Source organism: Capra hircus, chromosome 10 (assembly GCF_001704415.2).
Source record: "Capra hircus breed San Clemente chromosome 10, ASM170441v1, whole genome shotgun sequence".
Classification (NCBI taxonomy): Eukaryota; Metazoa; Chordata; class Mammalia; order Artiodactyla; family Bovidae; genus Capra; species Capra hircus.
In genome coordinates, this window is record NC_030817.1 from 815,803 (window position 1) to 835,227 (window position 19,425).

The window sequence follows — 19,425 nt, forward strand, 5'->3', positions numbered from 1 at the left end:
TGTCTTTGTTCCCGACCTTGAGTGTCACCATGGGGAAATAAAAGGTGACCAGCTGAAACTGTGAGTCACGCAGTCGTGTCTGACTCTTTTGTGATCCGATGGACTGTAGTGCCCCAGGCTCCTCTATCCATGGGGTTCTCCAGGCAAGAGTGCTGGAGTGGGTTGGTCTTTCCTTCTCCAGGGGATCTTCCCCAGAAATTGAACCCAGGTCTCCTGCATTGCAGGCAGATGTTTTATCAACTGAGCTACAAGGGAAGCCCCAAGAATAATCCTGGAGGGGGTTGCCATTCTCTTCTCCAGGGGATCTTCCCCACCCAGGGATCGAACCCAGGTCTCCTGCATTGCAGGCAGATTCTTTACTGTCTGAGCCACGAGGGAAGCCCAAGGATGTATGCTCAGTGTTATTAAACGGTTAAAGTGGTTAATTAATCATTGTATTTGGATTAAAGCAAAACAAACTTGCCACTTTCACTAAAGCAAAGGCGGTTAACCTCAGGATGGTAAATCCAGCCTTTGGGGTGGGTGAAAACTCTTTTTTTCCGGGCATTTTCATTTCTCCCTTATGGTTCAGGCCGACTGAGCGCAAGGTTCACTAGTAACTAAAGGCTGGACAGGGCTCGCGGGCCGGGGATTAGAAGGCCTCCGGCTGCCCAGCCCCGAGGTCCGCCCAGCCCGGGGGCCGCCAATGAGGAGCCGAGGGGGCTCCGTGACGTCATCGGGAGGCCCTCTCATTGGCTGCCGCTGCGGCGCGGGGCAACCCCTCATTAGCGCTCCGGGGCTGAGAGCAGCTTGACCCCTTACCCCGGCCCGGCTCCTCTGCCAGCAGCAGCGCTCTCCGAAGCGAAGTCCTGCTTTCTGACCAAGTGCTGCTTTTCGGCGCTGACCTTTGACTGCTCTGCTACTGCTGTTCAGCTGGTGTCTTCAGCCTTTCCTAGATGCCTGACCGGTCACTCATTTCCCGTTTACTTTAATCATGTCTTTTAACGAGTTTTGTCTTGCTTCGCGGCGGATGAATTTCTCAAGCCGGAATTTACTGTGGCGTGCTCGTGATCATCTGTCCCACACTTAACCTGGGAATTAACAAGCTGCTGCCCAGAGAGGGGATATGAGAAGGTCACACAGCCGCTTAGTTGCAGAGACGCAAGGCAGATTCAGGCTCTTACCTCCAACTGCAGGCTTGCAACCCTCACCCGGCCCCCACACCCACCTCTGCCGCCGCAGAGCGCGGAGCAGCGTCGCAGTCCAGGAACCTCTCCTACAGGGGATCCACATACCAACAAGGGATGATCCGGGTTTCCTCACGTTGCAGCAACTGCTTAGCTCTTCCTTTGATAGGATGGACTCATGGATGGCAGAGCAGGGCACTCGTGTTGCAGATGAAGAAATTGATGGGGATTTGATCATAAGCCAGTTGGTGGTGCGTAGAGGCATGAGCCCCAAACTCTGCAAGGAATGGCAAGCCCACGAGCCCCCAGGGAAGGGCCGGTGTAGTGAGCGTCCCTTCGGTACCGGAAGCGTCTGATGTGGGAGCAAGGAGACAGTGCAGGGTGTGTGTCTGCTTCTCTGCCGCCCAGCGGTTCAGAGAGCGCGAGCGGGCAGTCCTGTCCTGTCCGGCTCTTTGCGACCCCACGGACTATGGTCCACCGGGCTCCTCTGTCCATGGGATTCTCAGGGCAGGAATGCTGGAGTGGGCTGCCACTTTCTGCTCCAGGGGATCTTCCCGACTCAGGGATGGAACCTTCATCTCCTGCCTGTGTCTCCTGCAGTGGTGGGTGGATTCTTAACCACTTGAGCCACCTGGGACGCCAGCCAGCAGTTCAGATGAGCCCGCGTCCCCAGCCTCTCTGACCAACAGGCGCTTTGCTACAGGGAAAGGGGACCAAGCTGTGGACGTTTTTCCTCTGACGTTGAGGGTGTTCCAGAGCTTGATGTGTCTGAACGCCATGACCCTCTTTTGAGTCAAGGATCTTTGAAAACTCGGGGCCACTCTGTTAGCTGGGGAGACTCGGCAAGCGGGCTGGACCTGAAACCCTTTTTCAAGACTTGGCTCCCTCCATGACTCCGTGAAACCTCACCCCCAGCCCCCCACTCCCCCAGGATGGGTCAGAGGCTCTCCCAGCCCCCGGTGCTCATCTGAGTCCAGCTGTGCCCCTACCGTTCACTTCTTTGTCCCTTTTCTCAGCTGATTATGAGCTCCTGAGGGATGGCACCGGACATCGTATTACAGTTCTGTGTCCTCAGGGTCTAACACTGTCTGATACATGGCAGGCGCTCAATAAACGTTGAACTGAACTGTGGAAACCTCACATGCTAGTGGCCTTGTGCAGGAGACGACTGCTTGCAATTCCCAACAGAAATGGATTTTGTGTCTGTGAGACTCATTCGCACAGAATGAGAATTCTCATTCTTTTTTATTAGTAAGGTGTCTGAAATGAAAACTTCACAACTGTTTGCTAATGCAACTCCATAAAAACAACCAAGATCCCTTGTGCTTAACCTAATTCCTGATTGCCCTTTAAAACTCAGTAAGTGTGAACCAAGTGCATTATTCAAATCAAACCACTCCATGTGTTTCCTTCTGTTCCCGGTCGGCTAGGAAGCTCAAAAATCATCCTAGGCACACTTTTAAGAACAGTCTCCTCCCTGGTGATGGGACGGTGTTCTCCCCTTTATCTGTGAAGTTCCTGCTCTTGCTTTGCTGTTCATTTAGACATACAGGTGGGTATTTTAAGGTAAGCAGACTCTGCCTTTCCGGAAGAAGTTAGCACGGGTGATGCACAGGGTAACAGGAAACTCCCCAGAACTCTGTGTGGGAAAAACACTCAGGAAGATAAGCAGTTTCCATCATACAGACTAAACCGAAAACCAGCTTGATCTTTATGGTGCCCAAAGTCTCGGCAAGGTCATCATGAATGGAAACGAACGGTTGCAGAGCAGGCCCGGCCTTATCCAGGGCAGGCCTGTGTGTCTCTGTGACACGCGGTGGTCTCAGCCCTGGAGGTGGCTCAGGAATGGGATGAGACGACGCGGAGCTTTTCCAGGGTTTGGACAGTGACCTTCCTGAGGCTTTCCTCTTTCTCTTCCAAGTCCATTCTCACCAAGCAACCACTTCCACTTTACAAGCATCGTGGCCCTGGGACTGGGTCCCTGGGTGAGGGACGCTGGGGGATGGTTTCCATTCTAAACGGAAGTTGGCATGAAGTGTAAGCAAGGGCCTCTGTGGGCTTAATGAGTGGGAGTAAGTGGGAGGCGCCCTAGAGCACCTGCTCTTTCTGGACTTGCAAAGCTGAAGGCCAGGCGGGTGTGTGGTCTGCACCCTTGCCCCACACTGTGCTGCAGCAGCCGGCCAGCCTCCTTCAGCTGGCTGCTCCTCTCACACGGCCACACGGTTCACAGGAAACACCGGCTCCCACGCCTGCAGCTGAGCTGCTCAGCGAGGACCCCGCCGGCTTGTTCCTGCAGTGAGACTACGGCTCCGGGCAGCAGCAGGCAGCCCCTGGGAAGAGAGTCGGAGGTCCCCAGGGTACTGTGAGGCGGTGGGGGAGAGGCGCAGAACCATCTTGGGTCCCTCAGAAGCCCTGCTCCAAACAGCGGCCGTGATGCAGCTTTTTAAAACAGCAGCCTCGTTCATAAAAGCAAACCTGAGCCCTGGAAGTATGACTAACCCAGAGGATGGGCGATACTCCACGCCACGGAGCATCACACACTACAGAGAAGCAAGGAGCCACAGCGGCGCTCACCAAGGACAGAGCCAGGCGCGCAGCGAGCAACGAAGCAAGCCGCAGGACACGACACCGCTTCAGAAAGGGTGAGACTGCACACTCACGCCCCAGGGGCGGCAGGAAGCTACTTCAGAGGCAAAATAAGGGTGTGATAAACATTACAGTCTGAAGAAGGAAATGGCAACCCACTCCAGAATTCTTGCCTGGAGAATCCCGTGGACAGAGGAGTCTGGCGGGCTGCAGTCCATGGGGTCGCAAGAGTCGGACCTAGCGACTGAAGCACCAACACAAAAGCAACCAAAATAAGGGTGTAATGAGCACAGAAAGCAGCCGAAATAAGGCTGTGATAAAAGCGAAAGTCAGGCTCGTGGTTAACTCTAAGATGGTCAGGTGGATCCCTGGGGTTCACTTTATTATTTTATTATACAGGCGCCTCTTGATTACCTGTGTCTTTGCGGGGGTCAAAAACCTCACAATTAAAGGCGTTCAGAGGCTGAGCAAGGTCCTGCGGCATGGTTTCCCGTTGGTCACAAACGTTGCCAGAGTGCCCGTCTGCAGGGCCAGCAGGTCGTGGCTCCCGCCCCGGGCTCAGGCAGGTCAAAGGTCAGCAGGGATTGTCCTGGAGGTCCCCTGAGCCCCCTCTCATTTCCGGGTTTCGCTCTCCCCCTAACCCTGCCCCCACGCTTCAGCGAGCTGCCTGCCTCCAGCCCCACCACCTTGCTTTTCCGCACTCAGCCACTCCACACAGATTTGCTGAGCACCCACCCTGTGCTGGGGCTGCGGCAGCGAACAAGACCACACGAAGGTCCCTGCCCTCCTGGAGCTGACGTTCTCGGGCCAGGCCTGAAACTCTCACTCTCACTCGAGTCCCCGGAGGCCCCACGCCCCCAAGCCTGCCCTCTCTTTCCAGCCCTCTCCTCTCTGCTCACTTCTTACCCTATTCTAGTCGTAGGGTGTGTGGGGGTTTAATTGAAAGGTAGTTTATTTGCCCTATTCTCGTTCTCAAAGCCACTGCCAGGCCTTGAGGCTGGATTCAATCTACGGGCTGGGATATTTTTCACTTCCTTGTCTAACCTGTAGTATCAATGCCCGGCTAAAACGATGTTGGCTTAATTACTACTATGAGCACAGGAGCCCTCCTACTCCTGAGGTTCCCTGAGTGCTGCCTGCAGGTAAACTCACCTGGAAAACTGGTTTTGGATATTCTCCTCTGACCACCTGTGTGTCTCACCAGGTGAGCCCAGACAATGAAGGTGAAAGGCGCTCAGTCATGCCCGACTCTTTGTGACCCCAAGGACTGTATAGTCCACGGGATTCTCCAGGCCGGAATGCTGGAGTGGGGAGCCTTTCCCTTCTCCAGGAGATCTTCCCAACCCAGGGATTGAACCCAGGTCTCCTGCATTGCAGGTGGACTCTCTACCAGCTGAGCCACAGGGAAGCCCCCATTCATCGTTAATTTCATTCAAAATCTCCTCCACTGTGCCAGAGCCGATGCTGGGTGCAAAGGGTACAGAGACACGGAATGACAGGTCACACATACTGCGTTCTTGCTGACTCGGTGGGCATGAGTCTGAGCTCCGGAGCTGGTGATGGACAGGGGGCCTGGGTGCTGCCGTCCACGGGTCGCAAAGAGTCGGACACGACAGAGCGACTGAACCGAACTTACGTTCGATCAGCACCCCTCTAAGGCTTTACGTGTGCTTCCTCCTTTAATTCTCCGTTAACGCTATGAAGCAGGCAGCGCGGCTGGGGAGCTGCCAGCACGGAAGGCATGGAGTGAGCGAATGCTCCCCGGGCAGCGTACGCTGAGACAGCTCCACGCTGCCTTCACGAAGACACAGGCCTTGTCTTGGAACTTACCAGCTGGTCGGAGGGCACCCAGGGGTGATGCGGAGAACCTACCGACCACCGGGGCAACCGGGCGGGTCCACGCTGGTCATGATGTGAGAGCGTGGCTGTCAGAAGCCCCGTCACAGCGCCGGCCAGGGGTTGAGCAACCCTGACCCGTGGCCTGGGTCTCAGAGAACGTGCAGGAGTCCCCCTCCTGGAGCAGAGGAGCTGGGACGTCCTGGGCCTCCAGGGAAGCAAAGCTCCAGCTTGGCTCCGGAGAGAAGGTGGGGGCGGGGGCCGATGTGGCAGGGAAGACCACCTGGGGGTGCCTGCGGCTTCCTCCTGGTGGGACTAAAGCATCAGGGCCCCAGAGGGACCCCTGCTGAAACCCGGACATTCCAGCTCCCCTTCCGTGCGCTGCCCACGGCGACTGCAGCACCTCAGAGGTCCTTGGAGGTACCTGAGTTTTAGCTGGTCACATCAGAAGGCATTTCCTGACCTTCCTTCCTCATATCGGAGAAGGCAATGGCAACCCACTCCAGTGCTCTTGCCTGGAGAATCCCAGGGACAGAGGAGCTGGTGGGCTGCCGTCTGTGGGGTTGCATAGAGTCGGACATGACTGATGCGACTTAGCAACAGCAACAGCAGCTTCCTCATATCTTTTTTAAAAAAATGCTTACTTGTTTTTGGCCGAGGCGGGTCTCAGTTGTGGTACTCGGGATCTTTGCTGCTGCACGCGGCCCTCCTAACTGCAGCCTGTGGGCCTCGCGGCCCCGAGGCGACGTGGAATCTTAGTGCCCTGACTGGGGATTGAACCCACAGCCCCTGTGCTGAAAAGCGGTTGCTTAACCACTAGACCACCACCTGGGGAGACCCTGTTCCTCACCTCTTTATGTCTGAGTTTCAGCTTCATCACTGGTTACCTGGGCTCGGTATCTTTTTTCCCCGAAGAACAGCCCCATGGCTGCTGAGGGGTGAGAGGAACCTGCAGGTGAGCTAGAGGGAGGCTCCCCGAGGAGAGGTGAGGTCAGCCGCTGCTCCTCATAGCTGGCATTCCAGACGTCAGCTCCACCCTCAGACCCAGCACCCAGAATGTAACCCTCTCGCTGCCCCGTTCACCAGCCTGGCCCACGCAGCACCGTCTCCTGCCCAGACTACTGTATCCTCAGTCCTGTGGCCACAGGGATGCCCCTAGAATGCAGGTCGTGTTGTGACTGCTGCTGTTGCTGCCGCTTCAGTCGTGTCTGACTCTGCGACCCCACAGACGGCAGTCCACCAGGCTCCTCCATCCGTGGGGTTCTCCAGGCAAGAGTACTGGAGTGAGTCGCCATTTCCTTCTCCAATGCATGCATGCATGCTAAGCAGCTTCAGTCATGTCTGACTCTGCGCGACCCCATGGACAGCAGCCCACCAGGCTCCTCTGTCCACGGGATTCTCTAGGTGAGAACACTGGAGTGGGTTGCCACTCTTTCGTTAAAAGTCCTGCACGGAGGCCCCATTTCACCAGAGGAAAAGCCAAAGTCTCCATAGCGGTCCGGAGGCCCAACGTGAGCTACGACTCCAACTCCCATCTCTGAGTTCTCCAAACCCCAACCCATTAAGCAAGCCCCAGGCCTCTCTGCTCAGACACTTCTCCCCAAGATACTCTTCTCACCTGCTTCAGACCTTGGCCCAATGCCACATCACCAAAGCCACCATCCCGTTTAAAATCACAACACCCGCCACCTGCTCAGGTCTTTATTCTCACTGGACTCTGCTCTGTTTCTTCACTACTTTGCCAACAAAGGTCCGTCTAGTCAAGGCTTTGGGTTTTCCAGTGGTCATGCATGGATGTGAGAGTTGGACCGTAAAGAAAGCTTAGCGCCGAAGAATTGATGGTTTTGAACTGTGTGTTGGAGGAGACTCTTGAGAGTCCTTTGGACTGCAAGGAGATCCAACCAGTCCATCCTAAAGGAAATCAGTCCTGGGTGTTCATTGGAGGGACTGATGTTGAAGCTGAAACTATAGCACTTTGGCCACCTGATGAGAACTGACTCACTGAAAAAGACCCAGATGCTGGGAAAGATTGAGGGCAGGAGGAGAAGGGGACGACAGAGGATGAGATGGCTGGATGGCATCACTGACTCAATGGACATCAGTTTGAGTAAACTCTGGGAGTTGATGATGGACAGGGAGGCCTAGCGTGCTGCAGTCCATGAGGTCGGGAAGAGTCAGATAGGACTGAGAGACTCAACGACAACTGACCGCTTTTATCTTGTAACTTCCTACTTTATTTCGCTTATTTAGCCCCTGCCGGAATGTAACCAAGGCAGGTGTTCTGTTCGCTTTCTTAAGCGATCCCTCCACGGTCATGGGATAGCTGAAGGAAGGCACATTTGGACACCTGCCCTCAGCTCAACTGCGGGAGACGGCGGACAGCGTGCTGCAGTCCATGGGGTCGCAAAGAGTCCGACGGGGCTGAGCGACTGCACAACCACCACCTCAGCTCTGAGCCTGCAGGGTCAGGACGAGGAAACCCCACTGGTGATCCTGCGTCCTTCTCGGAGGACAAGGGACCGGGCGTCTGGGCTGGCGGTCCTTGCCTGCCTCAGTCCAGCTCGACAGCAGACTGTTATGGGGCCCCGGGCAGCTGCGGGGCCTGGACGCGTCTCCACCCGCCTGGGACCAGGTGCCGGGAGGCCTCCGGGCGCAGAAGGGGCCTGCTCGGGGGCAGGAGCGCAGCCAGGCCCGGAGAGACGGCCGCCCCAAACCTGAGAGCCAGGGCACGCTCGGGCAGGCTCCCCTTCGCGCCCGCGCCCCAGTCCCGCCCGCTCCGTGACCTTCGCCAGGGTCACCGCGCCCGCGGGTGTGCAGGACCGCCGCCCTCGCTGCCTCCGCAGGCCCTGCGCCGCCCTCCCGGGTCTCGGGCCCCGCCCGGCCCCGCGGTCGCCCCGATCCGGGCCGCAGCCCCCCGGCCTCCCGCAGCCCGGCCCGGCGGCGGCTCCGGCCCTGGCCGGCAGGGGCGCTCCTCGCGCCGGCCGCCGCCTCCGCCCCCCCCCGAGCGGCGCGCCCGCCGCGCCGGAGCCGAGCCGCGCGGAGCCGGGCGGGGAGGGAGGCGGCGACCGCCGGCGGCCAGGCCGCGATGGCGACCAGGAAGGCGGGCTCGCGGCTGGAGACGGAGATCGAGCGCTGCCGCTCCGAGAGCCAGTGGGAGCGGATCCCCGAGCTGGCGAGGCAGCTGTCGGCCAAGCTCATCGCCCACGGTAGGCGCCGCGGCCTCCGTCCGGCGCCGGCCGGTCCCCCGCCGCTCGCGGGGCGCGGCGCCCGGGGGCGCGCGCGGGGCCGGGGCCTCCGGGGCCGGGGTGGGGGCGCGATCGGCGGGGGACCCGCGGCCGAGCGCTTGCGGGGGGGGCGCCGGGACCCCGGCGCAGGGCGGGCTCCCGGCCGAGTCGGGGTGCGGGTCTCACCGGGTTCCCGGGGTCGGGGGCCGGCCTGGGCTTCAGAGAAGTCGGGTGTGACGGGCGGGGGCGCGTCCTCAGGACTTGGCGGCGGGTGTAGGGGGGGTCCAGGCTGCGCGGGTGGTGTGCTCCGAGTCACGACGGCTTTAGGGGAGTCCTGCGAGCGAGCGGGGCTGAACCGAGACCCCTGGGACACACGCTTTGTAAACATATGGCATGGAAGGGCTCCAGGTGGAAGCCCAGAGTTGGGGTGTGTGTGGGGTGGCGGAAGGCAGGTCGAGACGTGTGTCCTGGGGTCCCGACAGAGGAGAAGCTGAGGGTTTAGGGAGGTCAGATTCGGGAACATGGGGAAAGAGAGTAAGAGGCGTCAAGAGGGAGAGTGTTGAGCAGAGAGGTGGGAACGTGGCCGAGGAATGTTGTGAAATTGGGAAATGGGGGCGGGTGTGTGAGGGGCTCAGGGCCCAGAGGAAGAGCGGGTGGGACAGAGCCCCGAAGTAGTAGCAGCCTGGGGCCTGGAGTTAGTCTAGGACCCCTGTTGACTCAACTGGTTCTTGTACCTGATGGAATGAAAATTGCACCCAGAACCCCATTTCCCAAGGCACAGCCCCACGTGGCCTTATTTGTTTTGGAAGCAAGTATCCTTAATATTTGCTTGTCTTTTCGTGCCCGTCAAAACCACAGGCACCAATGGACTGGCAAGAGGGCAGAGGTTTTGTCCCATTTCATCTCTGGCTTCCTGAGGCTGGCCAAGCACATGCTAGCCAGACGGATGAATGAATGACGCTGTTCTCAGAAAGGGCATCCCCTGTTTTCAGCTGTCTCACCCAAACTGCCCAGAAGTAGAGAGATGGCACGTGTCCTCCTCAAGGATGGTGTGTGTGGGCCTTTTATGGTGTTAGTGCCTCACAATGAGAGCGGGTTTTGCACGCTCTCAACTATGGTACTGGCTTCGGGCAGGTGTTTCCTGGGCAGGTGCCGGTGCCGTGATCATGCCCAGGGCATGGTGGAAGCACAGAGCCACCTGGGCTCAGCATGGTGGGAATGTTGACTCTTCATGCCAGGGGCACGGTGGAAGCACAGAGCTACCTGGGCTCAGCATGGTGGGAATGTTGACTCTTCATGCCAGGGGCACGGTGGAAGCACAGAGCCACCTGGGCTCAGCATGGTGGGAATGTTGACTCTTCATGCCAGGGGCACGGTGGAAGCACAGAGCCACCTGGGCTCAGCATGGTGGGAAATGTTGACTCTTCTCAACTGAATCAGCATTTGAGGCAAAGGTGTTCGGTTCCCTGGGCCCCAGTGGCAGCCTGACCTTGCCGTGCCTGTAAGGGTTACCGCCCATGGACTGCGGCACGCCAGGCTTCCCTGTCCGTCACTGTCCTGTCCCCTGGAGTTTGCTCAAATTCATGTCACTGAGTCAGTGATGCTATCTAACCATCTCAGCCTCCACTGCCTCTTCCCCCTTTGCCCTCACTTTTCCCAGCATCAGGGTCTCTGCCCTGTACCTGCAGCATTTTCTTGTGTCTTCGGATTTAGACAGCCCTGGGTCTCCTCGGTCCTTCCCAGCTGTGTGGGCACATAATACTGTCAGGGCAGGTCTATCTTAGGATTAAACGGGTTCATTTCGGAGGCCTCTGATTTTTTCCTTCAGAATCCACCTGTTTCCTGCTTTATTTACTCATTCAACCAATATTTGCATGCCCACCTGTGCCAAGTGTCGATAATGGCGAACAGCTCCTACCCTCATGCGCGGCCTCCTCTGGGGAGACAGATGTAACCAAATACAGTACACCTGGCAGCTTCAGACAGTGAGCAGTGATTTGAGGGCAACAGTCTTGTGAGAACGGTGGGTGGGGCCGTGGGTGACTCTGCCTAGGGTGGTCTTTGGAATGAGAGGTGGATGGACTCCGGGCGCTTGGGCCTCTCTCGTCCTCATGGCTCCAGGCTCGGCTCCTTTTCCAAGGCCTGGCCCCCGTGGTCTCAGGCTCAGCCCCTGGTGGGGCTTGGGGTCGGTGCTGGGGAGCCGGTTGTACAGCACACGGTGGGCCTTGGGTGTGTGTGCACGTTTGGTTTGGGGCAACTCGAGAGAGATTTCTGCCTCCAGGAACGGCATGGCAGACAGCAGTCTTTGATGGCAGAAGGTCTCACAGACGAGAAAAGGTCAAAGACATTGCTCAGGAAGGGTAAAAAAATAAAGCAAAGGTGAAGGATGAGGCCAAGCAGGACTCCTGAGGCCCTCCTTTGGGTCCAGAGCAGTGTCTGAAGGAGGGTCCTTCCCTTTGGCTGCAGTGGGACCTCCTGCTGGTGCACTGGACCTCACATTTGGGACAGATTTGGCAAAATCCGTGAACTAACACACTCACTGTTTGGAATAAGGACAGGGAGTGAGTGTCCTGTTTGTCATACCGAGACAGTTGCCTTGACGGCAACCACAGGCAGAAACGGGCACTGTTGTCAGAGCCCACCGGACCGGAGCCTGAGTCCCGGGCCTGGCACTTCCTAACTGTGACCTTGGCCAAATTAGTAATCACTCTGAGCATCCATTTTTTCATCTTGGATTAAAAGACTTATTGTAGGGGTTGCTGTGAGATTCAAAGGAGCCTAAAGGCTCCCAGGACGAGCCACAGAGCCTTAGTAGGTGGGCCCTTCACTCATCCACGGATTCATTCATTCCACACCGAGTGCTTGCCACGTGCTTGTCGATGGCCCTGAGGATACACCAGTGACCAAATCAGACAAAAACGGGAAACGTCCCTGCCCCTGTGTGACACCCGCCTTCCAAGGGGGAAGGGGTGCCGTATATGATAAATAAAATCACCAAGTGAAACGTGCGGGCTGTCAGACAGCGTGAAGTGGCATCAGAAGAACAGAGCGCGGAAGGGAGCAAGGGCTTTGCGACGGGGTGGGGGCCCGGGCTGCTGGCTTCAGCGGGGCGGCTGGGGAGGGCGGCCGGGCGGCGGCCTGAGATAAGCGCTCCGCCGGCGCAGTGCGGCCCAGGGAGGGGACCTCAAGGGCCGAGGTGGCGGGGCCAGATGGCGGGGCCTCGGAGGTCACGGCTCACGCTCCGGGCTTCCTCTGAGCGACGTGGGAACCGCAGGAGGCTCTGAGCAGAAGCGTCGGGGTCCTCGGTGCCGCCCTGGCCGCAGGCGCGGCTGCGTGGGGCAGGGCTGCCCGCCCGGGAGGGCGGCGACGGCAGCCGCTCTCAGAGCCGCTCCGGCGCCTCCTTTGAGATAAACTGGTTTCACAGTTTTGCCAAGAGGTGGATACGGAAGAAAAGGGCCAGGCCAGGCTGGAAACAGAGCCCCGCAGTCCCTCCCGCCTCACCCCGCACCCCCGTCCTGATCGCTCCATCTCGAGGAACCAGCTGGGCGCTGGGCCCGCGGGGTTGCTGAGGGCGCGAGGCCGCGTGAGCCCGGGCCGGCGCAGACCCCCGGGCCGGCGGGCAGGCGGGGGCAGCGTGGGGGCCAGCGCCGGGGCTGGGCCGGGGCCGGGCCGGGTGGACTCGGAGCGGTGCTCATCGGCCCCTTCTCGGCCCACACCCCGCCCGGCTCCGAGGCCCCCGCAGCTGCCTGCTCCTCCTGGCGGCCCCCTCCACGCCTCCCGTGAGCCAGGGCCCCAGGGCCGTGATCCGGCCTCCCCCTTCATTCGGACTCTGCCTGCGGCTGCGTGGCCGCGCTCTCTCTGAGCGCGCTTTCCTCCTCCTTGAGATTGGGTTGATAACGCCTGCTCCAGCCGGTGGCTGTGAGGGTGGAGTGGGTTGCGGTACCTGCAGAACCGGGGTTCGCCCTCCCCTGACCTGGGCGAGGCTGGCCAGTCCTGGCTCTCCCCTGCTGGGGAGGAAGCGCGGAGACCCCGAGACACAGGCCTGAGCAGCGGCTAGTCGGACCGCTGCGTGGCCAGCAACAGGGCCGTCACTGGAGCCCCCCGACCCCTTAGACGGCGCCGGCCTCCCCGCCCCCCAGAACACTCAGCCGCTCAGACAGCTGGGCCACTGGGAACAGTTGGGCCCTAATGAGGGTGTCTTCTGGAAGGAACCACCGCCCTTCTGCTAAGGTGTGATCTTGAGATCCTTTAATTACCCCTTAGTGATGGACGGGGAGTGAACTGATGCTTGAAATAAAGAGTATCTGGGGAGAGGGGGCAAAGTCTGGTCACCAAGTATAGACCCTCGGGTGGAGTGAGGGTCTTGCCTGGGCCAGCAGCCGATGTTCCTGTGCTTCCCAGGGGCCCCGGGCGGCACCATGGCTTCCTGTTCCGGAGGCGGGCTGGGCTTGCTCAGGCCCCTGGAGTGTTCCCAGAGAGGGGGAGGCGTTGGTGGATGGGAAGTGGGGCTCCCCGCCGGCCCGAGGAGCTTCTTCGGAAACCAGGCCGAGGTGCAGCTGAGAGCCTGCGGCGGGGTGAGGAGGTGGGCCTGGCCTTTAGGAGAATCCCGGGGTGCCCCCGCCTCCCCGAAGTCTACCCCCCAGACCCAGGGGAAGGGGACTGTGGAGTCCCCTCCTGGCCCTCCCCATCCGGGCGCATCCCGCTTTCAGATGGCCTGTCCTCTGAAGCGCGTGCCTTCGTGGAAGCCCACCTGCTCTGATTCTGGGGCCCGGAGGGCACAGTTGTCTGGTGGTGGCGCGCCAGTGGCTCTAAGCTGCCCGGGCTCATGGTTGCTGTGGTTGGGGCAGGAGGCCTTGTGGCTCCCTCCTCGACCCCTGCCCGCGACGTCAGGGCGGGGCCTCAGGCTGGGGCGATCAGGAGGGCGGGGTCCTGCGGCCGCCCTCGGTGCCTGTCCTGTCCTCCCTGCCGGCCGTGGCGCCCCCTCCCTCGGCTGACTTGGCTCCTGGACCGAGCCCTCCCTGAGCTGCTCCTCTCTCCCTGGAGCTCGTGGCGTTCGGCTCTGGGCCTCTCTGCAGGTCGGAAGCCTTCCTGTCCGTCAAGATCGTGCGTTTCCCCCAGCCGTCCTTCCCTCTCAGAAAGGGCCGTTGGCCTCTGAGAAGACAAGCGCAGAGTGAGACCGCACACGTCAGTATTCACATTGTCCTGTCGCGGAAGCACCCCGGTGGCCCGCTGGGCAGGCCACACTCGCTGGAGCAGTTATACTTTCCCTGTAAGTTTCCCTTGAAGGAAGGGCTAAGGTGCCTAAAAAACAAAGCAAACAAACAAACACGCTTGAAACCCACTGATCTGGTCCGGCCTCCCCGTGTTATAGATGAAGGGACAGACCCAGGGAGAGAGGAGTCTTCCTTAGCCACCCGCCAGGCGTGGCAGAATTGAGCAGCCGCCGGGCTCAGAGGTCTGGACCCGGGTCAGAGTGAAACTCCACCTCGGGGAAGCTCATGTAGACAGTGGGGACACACATCCAAGGCCCCTCTTCTGCAGCACATGGGGCCAGGGACGTCTCAGGCTGCGGAAATTTTCAGAATGTGTTATACATACTGTCACCTACGTGACAGTCCTAGTGGGGTCAGGGAACAGTACTTCGTGGGAAACAATCAGGATTTCTGCTTCAAAACATATCAACTGTCATTGCCAAAAGGATAAAGTCACTCTAAAGAGCCTCATGTTGGTTCAGTTTAACTGCCCAATAAGTTAACAGCGAAAATGAGCTTTGGGTTTGTAGAGAGGTCTGGAGTTTGGAAATTACAGACACGGAGTTGTAATCTGTAATGACAGTGCTGGACTGAGAGGGTGGCTGGAAGGCCCAACCGAGGACAAAACGAAACAAACGAGCCCAGGAGCGCCTGGCAGTGTTTCTCGGGGCCGCCGCCGCCCTCCCGAGCGTCTCCCACCTCCCGGCTCAGGGCCCTGGCCCTCCCCACGGCGTGTGCCCCATCTGGCTCCCGGCGGTGCTTCCAGAGCGCAGAGCGCAGCCTGCTGGAGCGGCCGTCAGCCCCGTGGCCGGCATTTGCTGTGCTCAGTTGAACAGACTTTCACACGGGGAGGCTCCTGCTTAATCAGAACTGGTCCTTCAGGACGAACGGCGGAGGGCTTCCCAAAGGGCCAAGGGCAAGTGACGACCCTGAGTCCGGGAGAGCTGTCCTGTGGGGACTGGCGTCGGGGAGTCGGGCTGGCTAGAGGCCCCCTGGCTGGCGGTCCAGTGCTTGCCACCACCACCGTTTCCTCCTTCCTGATCTAGCCCTCCTGGGCGCCTTGTGTTTTCAGGAGCTGGGCCTTGGCCCCTGGGGGTTCGGTCTGTCGCTTGTTGACAAGCACGCTCCAGCCCGTGAGATATCAGAGGCCTTTGCGGTCGACGGGCTTCTAGGAGGGATGTCTTCACGCTGTGGGGCGACGCACGTGCTCCAGCGGGAAGAAGGGCGTTACCGCGTCCTGTCCTGCGCGTTGTTGCCGAAAGCCGTGGCCGTCTTGTGCAGGGAGGTCCCTGCCCAGGAGGGAGGCCCACAGAGGGCAGGACGCGGAGGCGGGGCACGACCCTGGTCGCATTGCTGAGCCCCTGGCGCTCGCCCCACGCCGGCCCTGCCCTGGGCTTTCTGCGCGCTTCCTGCCGAAGCCCTGTCTACATGGCGTTTGGCCACCACTTGCAGCCTGGCCCCCCTTTCTCTCATCCAGAGCACCCGCCACCTCTGCCCAGGAGCGGCCCGGGAAGGGCCTTCGGGCGGGTGGGCTCGGCAGGCCGTGGAGGCCTCCAGACCTCTGCCTGTGTGAAAGCCAGTTCTTCCATCTGAGTGGCCAGAAAGAGGGAAAGGCTCTTCTTTTTAATTTTGAATTTTTATACAATTTAGAAAGGTTATTTTCCATTTAGAGTTATAAGAAAATACTGGCTACATTCCTTGTGTTGCAGAATACATCCGTGAATCTCTCTTTGAGCCAGTGCTTTGCCCACTTCCCCAGCCCGGCGATCACCAGCTTGTTCTCTTTACCTGCAGGGTCTCGGTGGCTCTGTTGTACCCAGCTCTGCAGTCCCATGGACTGTGGCTCACCAGGCTCCCCTGTCCGTGGGGTTTCCCAGGAAAGATACCGGAGTGCGTTGCCATCCCCTTATTTGTCTTTCTGTCTGACTTATTTCACGGGGAGGAGGAAACGGCCACCCACTGCACTATCTTTCCGGGGAAATCCCACGGACAGGGGAGCCTGGCGGGCTGCAGCCCACGGGGTCGCGGGGTCGCACGCGGTGAGTGACTGAACCAACCTGCCCTCCACCTCCATCCGTGTTGCCGCAGAGGGGAAGGGGTCTCTATCAAAACCACCCCCCGCAGCCAGCAAGACGAAGATGAGCGGAGTCCGGCAGGCGGGTGAGCCGCGTGCCCCGTAGGCTGCAGAGGGCATCCGCTCCCCAGGGACCCTGATGGCGGGGCTGTCACCCGCCCACCGCCAGGCCTGTCGCCATTCGTGGGGCGCAGAGCGCGGTGGGGAGGCCGGAACCAGGCAGAACTGAGGCTGTTTGGCCCTTTTCCGGGCCTGCCTTGCGTGCAGTCAGAGTCTGCAGGTCTTTGCCCTCCAAGTGACCTTGTGCACATGACTTGAGCCACTGAAGCCTTCGTTTTCCTGACTCCTTGAGTGTTGAAACAGTGCCGGTAAGGAGGGAGAGTGAACAGGCGTGTCTTGAGCTTCTGCTGGATGCTGGATTCTGAGCGTGAGCTTTTACACGGATCCCAGTTGATGCTCACCATCGAGGGGAGTGCGACTGGGGTTGTGGTTCCCATCCAGGACACAAGGGGACCAAGGCGTGATGCTCACGGGAGGATTCTCACAATCGAGGGGGGTGCGACTGGGGTTGTGGTTCCCATCCAGGGCACAAGGGGACCGAGGCGTGATGCTCACGGGAGGGTTCTCGCCTGCCTGTGACTCTCCTTCCGTTATTTGACACTAGTGTTTTTCTGAACTCTTCAGATCAGAGAATCACCAAGCTGGCGTGTTGAACGCAGATTGCAAGGCCCCTAGACACGCCTGGCGACTCTGCCACAGCTCGTCCGGGGAGGGGCCAGGCTTCCCTCTTTGCAAGCCTGCGGTGACGTCCATGGTGCTTGCCCATGGATACGCTCGGGGGAGCCCTGAGTTAAGGCAGCTGGGACGCTGTGGATCCCAGACCCCTCCTGTGGGTGGGGACTCTCTTGGTCCGAGGTGCGGGCTGGAAACCTGCCTTTCAGGTGGAGCCTCTGGTGGTCTGCATCGCCAGGCCTGGAAGGCCCTGCCCTCAGCTGCGATTCTCAGCGTTTACAGAGCGCCTCCCCCGGGCCGGCTGCCCCAGAAGACGCCGAACAAGCCGGTCACTGGCTCAGGGCACTTCCAGCTCGGGCAGCCACTCAGCCTCCGGGCGGCCGAGTCACCGGCTGACTCGCACCTCAGCGTCCCGGGCTGGGCCCCAGCTCCTGCTGTGGGAGGTCTTGGCAGGGCGGGGTTCGGGGAGCAAGGCTGTGAAGCAGCACCCAGGGGACTGCAGCCCTGGGCTTCCTGAGCCCGTGGGATCGTCTGAGGTGGGGCCAGGTGTCACCTGGGCTGGGCAGAACCGGACAGCGTCACGGGGGCTCCTGGGAGCAGCCGGGGTCCCAGGGGCTGCACAGTGGCTATGGCTGGGGGGCTTTAGCAGCGGGCGTCCTGTGTCCCAGGAGTCCTGGGCAGTGGGCCGGTGGGGCACCACGTGAGGCAGATGCAGGTATTTTAGCAAAGAGGAGAGGAGCCTTGAGCAGGAGAAAGCACCGCCTGGTTTAGACCTGGTTCAGTCCTGGGCTGACACTGCTCCTCTGGCCTCGGGTGAGTCACTGAGCTGCTCTGAGCCTGACTCTCTATCTCCACAGTTGCTTTCAGGAGCAGATAAGACAGTGAAGTTTCCATTATCAGCACCCTCTGGAGCTGCCTGGCTGTATCACGAGGTTTGGGTGTGGGGGGAGCGTGGAAAGTTCCGGATACTCAGGCCTTTTCAGGGCATGGTGGGAGCGGGCAGGATAGCAGTAACAGCAAGGTGCTTGGCAGGCTGGGGGAGGGTTGCTGTCGCCCTGAATCGTGGCTGAGGCGTGAAGCTGACAGCCACCCGGACTTGCTGGGCCTCAGACTGCTGAGCGCCTCGGCCCAGCTCCGATGGGCCCCTCAGGCCTCCTCTTCCAGCCGAGCCTGGCCGCCCTGGGGGGCACGGCCTTTGGATCTTCAGTTCATTGCTGTGCCCCAAGCAGCAGCCACATGGCTGGCCCACAGCAGGTACCCAACAAATTTTTTGTTTTTAACTTTTTATTTTGTATTGGGATATAGCCACCAGGGCTTCCCAATGGCGGAGACAGTAAAGAACCCACCTGCAACGCAGGAGACCTTGGTTTGATCCCTGGGTTCTCTGGGTCGGGAAGATCCCCCGGAGGAGGGAAAGGCTACGCACTCCAGAATTGTCTGGAGAATTCCATGGACAGAGGAGCCTGGCGGGCTACAGTCCACACAGTGGCAAAGACAGGACTGAGCGGCTGAACGCACACGCATAAGCAGTGCGTTAACAGCGTCCTGATACCTTCAAGTCAGCTGCGGAGGGACTCAGCCACGCATGTGCATGTATCCATTCTCCCCCAGACTCCCCTCCCTGAACTAATTACTAGGTGAACAGCTTGGCCTCCGCTCTGGAGGAGTTAACTTGGATGTATTTACTCACCAAGCATCTACTGAGCACCGCCTGGGTCCCAGCCCCTGTCCTGAGGGCCCAGAACACAGTGATCGCAGAGTCCAGTACACAGAGGCTGGGCAGACGGGGTCAGGCCCGGGGAGGGGAGCATCCCTGCGCACAGCCGCCTCTCAGCTTCCTGGGACCACGCTGGGCTTGCCAGGGGCCGATGGGAGGCTGTGGGGGTGGGGGGCTCCTCCCCCTCCCTAGGGAAGCTGCAGAGCAGACGCCTGCCGGAAGGCCCGTCCCAGCGAGGGTCTCCAGGCGCCTGTCTGCCCCTGACCCCCCTCCTCATCATACCCGGGCCGGCTCAGCACCCAGCCGCACGCTGGGCCCCCTCGAGGGGCTGCCATCCCTCACCCGTGAGGTCAGATCAATCTGTCTCTCCAGGTGGTCAGCTGGTGAGACGGCACTGCTGAGGGGAAGCGGTGCCAAGTGCAGGACCCGTGGGGAACGCCACAGCCCCTTCCTGGCCGCCAGGCGCCGGGCCCGGGGGGTCGGCTCCCCACGGGGCCCTGGGCGCTGGAGAAGCAGCCTCCCCGGCCCTTTGCAGACACCCCAGCACACGCCGGTTGTGCCCCGTCACCTTCTTCCAGGAATCTCACCTGGGGAGAGCTCCCCAGGCCCCTCACGCCTCGCTCGCTTCTGACACCTTCCTGGGAGTCCCTGGTGGTCTTTGCACACCCCTGGACAGGCGGTGGTACCCCCTCCCCGCGCACGCTGTGCCTTGAAGGTGGGGACCAGATGGGTACTTGGATCTGCGGGAGGAGCTTGTGGACTCCGTGAGGGTGTGTGGCCAGCGCGGCATGTGGGGCTGGCTTCCTTCGAGCACGCCCAAGCCTCCTGCCCTGCTCTG

General features: G+C 60.1%; 1 protein-coding gene across 6 annotated transcripts in view; it reads left to right on the forward strand.

Moving 5' to 3' along the window:
- The window catches only part of TTC7B (tetratricopeptide repeat domain 7B), a 272,717-nt gene continuing 261,897 nt past the window's right edge, over nucleotides 8,606–19,425 (forward strand). For all 6 annotated transcript variants that reach the window (XM_018053841.1, XM_018053837.1, XM_018053838.1 and 3 more), the window contains exon 1: nucleotides 8,606–8,794. In XM_018053841.1, the coding sequence (XP_017909330.1) occupies nucleotides 8,674–8,794 (121 nt within the window). In that variant the 5' untranslated portion in view covers nucleotides 8,606–8,673. The remainder of the gene's footprint in view (nucleotides 8,795–19,425) is intronic.